General features: G+C 45.7%; 1 protein-coding gene across 1 annotated transcript; it reads left to right on the top strand.

Annotated features, from left to right (window-relative positions):
• The first annotated feature begins 523 nt into the window (after window positions 1–523).
• Window positions 524–5,373, top strand: ADORA3 (adenosine A3 receptor). The gene is made up of 2 exons (XM_039533554.1): window positions 524–1,268; window positions 4,129–5,373. The coding sequence occupies exons 1-2, from the start codon at window positions 919–921 to the stop codon at window positions 4,745–4,747; spliced, it is 969 nt and encodes a 322-aa protein (XP_039389488.1). The 5' UTR covers window positions 524–918; the 3' UTR covers window positions 4,748–5,373.
• Window positions 5,374–6,573: the final 1,200 nt, after the last annotated feature.

Here is a 6,573-nt window from a genome sequence, read left to right as displayed (position 1 = left end):
CCTACATACCATGGTGATTGGTGCAGACTAAGAATCTGAAGAACTGAAAGAACAGTGTATTGTTCTCTGAATATGATGAGGCTTGAACTCATTCTGATATCTAGCGCTAATGAATTCCACAGCCCAGGGCCTTCCATTGAAAAGGCTTTGCCTCTGAATTATGACAGGACCATCCTAGTCACAGCAGTGTCCCAAGGTGCACAGCTGTTTCAGAAGGTCAGCAGTGCAAGTCGGGAGATCTCCAAGATATGGCCCCCCGCCCATTCAGAGGTTTAGTTGAAGATTAACACATAAGGAGCTGAAAGTCAAATGGGGAGCTGAAAGTCAAATGGGGAGCTGAAATCAAAAGAACATCCTGGTGACTTCCTCTTCACTGCTTCACTTCCTAAGAAGAGTAGAATTTGCTTATCTAGAGTCACATGTGGTTGACTGACATGGGTAATTCTAAAAAAAAAAAAAAAAAAAAAAAAAAAAAAGTGTTCACAGCTTTAAAATAGAGTCATTGGTAAGTGACAACAGCTAGAGCAAGTGAAGGCAGGTAGGTTTTTGGCTGGGTTGCTACAAGATTTCTGAACACTTCAAAAGAAATATCCGGAGAGCTCAAAGGAGATTGAAGGAGCCACAGAGATGTTCTGGCATTAACAAGGAGAAATCACAAGGGAGGATCACATGGCATGGATATCCAGGTGCCATTTACTCTTGTGCGATGCTATGGAGGGGTAACAGCCAGTTAACTGCATGATTCCATGGGAACATAAAGTTCTGCACAATTCTGTAGCTATTGTGAGGAAAGTCACTGGGAGAGCTGAGTTCTGCTGCCATTGTGGAAGAAAAATCCCATTCAAGCTTGTTCCTGTTGGCATCTTCCGCCTTCCCTCCTGCCCTTGAGCCTGCAGAGGAGGCACCCTGCTATTCGCCATGACAAACAGCAGCTTGACTCTAAGCAGCCTGGATGCCGTTTACATCACCATCGAGTCCATTATTGGGATATCTGCGACCCTGGGCAACATCCTGGTCATCTGGGTGGTGAAGCTGAACCCAGCTTTTCAGACAAACACCTTCTACTTCATTGTCTCCCTGGCGCTGGCCGATATAGCCGTGGGCATCCTCGTCATGCCGCTGGCCATCGTGGTGAGCCTGGGAGTCGTCATCCACTTCTACTCCTGCCTCTTCATGTGCTGCCTGTTGGTGGTTTTCACTAATGCCTCCATCCTGTCTCTCCTGGCTATAGCGATCGACAGATACCTGAGAGTGAAGCTGCCCACCAGGTAAGTCAGTCTGTTTAGCTGTTGCATTTTCAAGTGATTGTTCATATTACATGGAAGTTCAATTAATGCTCTAACGTTCCTCCGGGTCTCCACACCCCAGCTCAGACCTGGGTGCACGCTCCTCCCTCTCCCCCAGTGCTCATACTCCGTATCTCACACCTGCTCTTCAACACGGAGGTTTTACCCTACCCTGCCTCAGGACTGGGGGATAGACTAAATGACCTTTTGAGATCACTTCCAGCCCTACATTTCTATGGTTCTGTGTTGACAGATGCTCCCTGCTCCCCCATCTTTTGAAGTGGCTTCTAATCAGGCAACTTTCTGAAGCAGTAAACTCACTTTAAATGTACGTTTGAAAAAGAGAAAGATTCTCTCTTTGTAAAATCAATTTAAGAGCTGTTCTTTGGGGGCAGGGACGATCTCGTAGCTCTGGGTTTGTACTGCAGCTAGCACAGGACCCGTGTCTGGGGCCCCTAAGTGCTACCACAATATAAAAAATAAGTAGTAATGACTGAATTGCCCATAGGGATCAGAGAGCTGCTGGGCTCATGGTGAACCATGATTTCATTTTTCAGTCAATTTGTTGGGTGCGTGACCTGATTTTTATATTATTTCTGTGTTTGTTTACTTTGGGGCTAGTCACTTCAAATACTCCCGTCAACTTCAGCACTGGGTCAAAATGAGAAAGGGGCACAGAGTGAACAGCAAGTTCTAATAAGAGGATTTTATAAAAACACACCTTTTTTCTATAACTTGAGTGGCCAAGTGCATGCACAAAACACCCCCCTTCCCTCGAAAACAACAACAACACGGCACAGGGTCAGACAGTACATGGTCCTGGTGTCATAATTGGGTCTACAATTACCTTAATTGTGAGGTCAACTGTAAGAAGCGAGTGAAAGTTCATAAAATATCACCAGGACCTGTAACAACATATGTGGATGGGGAGACAGAAAAACTGCATAAGTCTAAACTAAAAAACCTACAGATATAATTAAGGACCTTGTTAAGATTATGCCTGGTAAACAAGAGAAGTGTGGGACCAGTAACCAATGAATCAATTGGTGGGTCAGAAATTATGTCTAGGACATTGTGGGGGTGGGGAAAGCTGGCTACTGTGGTGCTGTCAGGGCCGGCTCCAGACCCCAGCGTGCCAAGCGCGTGCTTGGGGCGGCATGCCGCGGGGAGTGCTCTGCCTGTCACCGGGAGGGCGGCAGGCGGCTCCGGTGGACCTCCCGCAGGTGTGCCTGCGGAGGGTCCGCTGGTCCTGCGGCTCCGGTGGACCGCCCGCAGCCGGGCCAGCGGAAGCACCACCGGAGCCGCGGGACCAGCAGACCCTCTGCAGGCACGTCTGCAGGAGGTCCACCGGAGCCGCGGGACCGGCGATCACCAGAGCGCCCCCCGCAGCGTGCCGCCGTGCTTGGGGCGGTGAAATTCCTAGAGCCGCCCCTGGGTGCTGTCTGACTAAAAGATGAAAGAAGGGTTAGGAGTGAGCTTCACCATGACAGCTGCCTGCCCTGATGTCTCCTGGGTCCCCAGACTTCCTTCATCCTAATCCTGACAGATGTCGTGACCAGATCGGGCCATGAGAGAGGGACCCAGATAACATCACACCACCTCCATCAGCTCTGACTAAATCCTGAACACCATCTAGGATATAAGACTTTGACACACCTCACCACTCCCCAAGATGTTCTATTCCTTCCACACCCTGATTTCTTCTCTTTCCCATGTTTCTTCTTTTGTCTTCTGTTTAAGAGTCTGGCTCAACCAGCCAAGACTGTCTATTTTACAACACTGGTGTAAGCCTGTGACCAGAAAAAGGCAGCTAAAAGCAATGCCCTCAAAGGACCAACACTGGTACAAGTTTGCCAGGTCTCGAAGTGGCTGATCAGACTGTGTGCTGGGCCTGTGTTTTTCCAGCAGTGAGAGTCAACACCAGAGACAGAAGTTGCATTTTCTATCTTTGCCGTTCTTTTCTTTCCCCCTTTGTGCATGTTTGTTTTGTCCTCTGGGAAGTGAGACTGAAGTTTAACAACAGCATCTATGACAGCTCCAGCCCATCATAACTAACATCTCCTCTTAGCCCAAAAGGACAGTTATTACCACCTAAGATACTGTCAAATGGGACGGGGGAAAGGGGTTCTTTCTCAAAACTCTCTCCAGCGAAAGGGAAAGGGTCGGGATATTGGTAAAATGAAAGCCTGACTTAATGCTTTACATTTCAAAGGCTTTCACTGTTTTTGAGTTCTTTTCTGAATCTTTAATAAAAAGGTTTAAAAGACTTTCAATAGTGTCTTTGCCGTGATGCTAAGCAAGCTGAGGTCTCTGTTTACCAACCCCTGAACCTTGTTTAATATTGGGCAGGGACTGGGTCAGTTTAATACCTTTCACTCTTGGGTTTCTTTTTTTCCCCATCTAAATTAATACATCAGGCCATATTTCTTTGAGCGAAGGTTCTACATCAGAAGGTACCAAGAGTAGAGGAATAGTGTAGTCTGGGGGAATAGTGTAAATTACAATATAAATGGAGAGGTCCTTAAAGGAAAGCTAGAAAGTAGCCAGCAGAATCAGCTGCTGGCAATGCCAATCATATCCCTGCCTCAGACACGCTGAGATCAGCAGCAGACCAGAAATGCGGCCATCCAAAGCAGGCCAAATGGTAAAAGACAGACTTGGTTAAAACTAGTTAATCATTCCACATATAGTACAAAGTACTGGCAATAAGACACCTTGCCCAAAAGACAGCTGAGCACTCAAATCAGCCACAAATGAACCTACAGCCCTTGAAGGCATGAGTGTTTGGATGCTGCTTCTCTGTCACTAAAGAATCGCATCTAACAGGGTTGGTGTTTTTCAGGTACAGAATAATCACCACAAAGAGAAGAATTTGGATGGCCCTTGGAATTTGCTGGCTGTTGTCCTTGCTGACAGGATTTGTCCCCATGTTCGGATGGAATCAAAGGATTGACCCAAAAAAGCCCAGTGAACTCAAGTGTCAATTCGTCTCTGTGATGAGAATGGACTACATGGTGTATTTCAGCTTCTTTGCCTGGATCCTCATCCCTCTGATCCTCATGTGTGCTCTGTACATCGAGATCTTCTACATTATCCTGACAAAGCTAAGTCAAAGTGCAACGAACACAAATGCAGGAGTGTTTTATGGGAAGGAGTTCAAGGTGGCCAAATCTTTGGCCTTCGTCCTCTTCTTGTTTGCAATTTGTTGGCTGCCTTTGTCCATTCTAAACTGTATCAAATATTTCTGTCCCAACTGTCTCATCCCGCGGCATCTGTGGTACGTGAGCATTCTGCTGTCTCACTCCAATTCAGTCATGAATCCCATTGTCTATGCTTGCAAGATAAAGAAGTTCAAAGACACTTATACTCTTATTTTAAGAACCTATGTCCTGTGCATGAGTCCAAAGCCAGTCAGTCCTAGCATAGAGCAAACATCAGAGTGCGACCCAGTGACCCCTTGATGCAAACTGGCAGAGGGTCCAGGGGGCACGCATAGGATTTTACAGGGATTCCCTGAGACACATATATGTATAATAATTCACCAAAGGATGGCAGATGAGGTCTCTACCGAGAGCCAGTAGTCCACTGGTCATCATAACTATTGCAATATATATGGATGGATAATATTTAAGGAGTTATGTATCTATATTGAAAATAATGTTCTTAAGGTCTTCGAGTCAAAGCAGGTCACATACCTCAGTAATGTTCTTTTCAGACAAGTGGTAATATCTCAGTCTGGTCATTTGTGTAATGCGTATCTCATGAAGTATGCCTATTTGCATATTGAGCCAGGTGCTAATTAAGAGACTGGGAAATCTGTTTTTTCTTCCTGTAGATTTCCTCTCTTGTAGAAGGAGAGTTTCCTGCTTATGAATAGACAAAGGATTGTTTTGGGTATATCTTGGTGTGCAAAGGGACACACTGAAACCTTCACCTTGGAGGCAAACTGACAGCATGCATATCTCGTGCAAGGAAGGGGTCACAGCCAGCCTGGCTGCAAAGTGCTGCAAGGATTTTTAGATGAGCAATACTCTACTAGCCAGGACAGTATCTTGTTAATTAAGTCTAGGCTCTAGAATGCATGCTATGATTTTATTCTTTATGGAACCATTTGTTTCCAATATTTCTACTTGCTTCTACTCAAATTGTTATGCTTTGTTAAATAAACTTGTATTTGATTTAACTATAAACAAATCTCAGTGCTGTGTGTTCAGCGGAGTGGTGCTCTGAAGTGGGACTGGTAAACTGGCTTGTACCATTTCTTTGGAAGCAGCAAATCTGTGAATACTGTGAGTGTCCAGTGGCTAGTCACTCCAGGGAGATGCTCAGAGGTTGGAGCGCGCCTGTTGCTAACCTGCAGAATGATAGCAGGGCCTGCAAGGCCTAAAGGGGAGCGATTATGTTGCCCATGGCCAGTGGAGTTGGGGAGCTGACCCCCAGCAGGCACAGAGAAGGCTTCCTCACGCTAAGGGCAGATGATTGCAAGGTGCCTCACAGTCCTGGGTACCCCCAGGAAGAATCACACAAAGCAGTGGTTATAAATCAAGGATGGCTATTGAATTATCTGGGTAAATTATACCCACATAACCTAAACAGACCGATAGCCCTGCTGCATTAATAGGCTCTGGGAGAAATATAGGCTCTGAATATTCTGCTCACTCATTCTACACGTGCTGGAGAGAAAGGCTTCACCAGAAATACAAAGGTAGCGGGATTAGTAGAATCTAATCCAAACTCAGCCATGTTTTTCTAAAGCACATTGTCTGCACCAGCGATTAGCTTATGGGTTTTAAGGCCAAAAGGAATCATTGTGAGTATCTAGTCTGGCCTCCTGCAAAACACAGGCCATAGAACCTCACCCAGTGATTCCTGTAATTAGCCTATAGCTTGTGGTTGAGCTAGATTGTTGCCTTGTTTTGGTCTTTTTAGAAAGATCTCCAGTCTTGATTCAAAGACATGAACATTTTGTGGTGGGGTAATGGCTTTGACTACTGATAAATGAGATATAGATCCTTTCGCCTCTAGTTCATCAGCTCAGACCTGTCCCGGGATATCAATGAAAAGCAATTATATTATTAACTGTTGTTTACAGCTATCCTGGGACAAGATTTGAGCTGGTCAACTAGATTTATTATCTTCTGATCATAAGTCCAACCATTGTGGGGTTGACAGTGGAATGTCCTCCCCACTCAGCTTTCTGCTATACTCTTGGTTTCCCTTTCAATGCAGCTGCAGATCTAGTGCTTTTATCCAGACACTCCTTCTCACTTTTTGCTGCAGTTACACC

Source organism: Mauremys reevesii, linkage group 4 (genome assembly GCF_016161935.1).
Source record: "Mauremys reevesii isolate NIE-2019 linkage group 4, ASM1616193v1, whole genome shotgun sequence".
In the NCBI taxonomy this organism is placed as follows: domain Eukaryota; kingdom Metazoa; phylum Chordata; order Testudines; family Geoemydidae; genus Mauremys; species Mauremys reevesii.
Note: the sequence above shows the minus strand (reverse complement) of the source record. Positions and strands in the feature narration are given on the sequence as shown.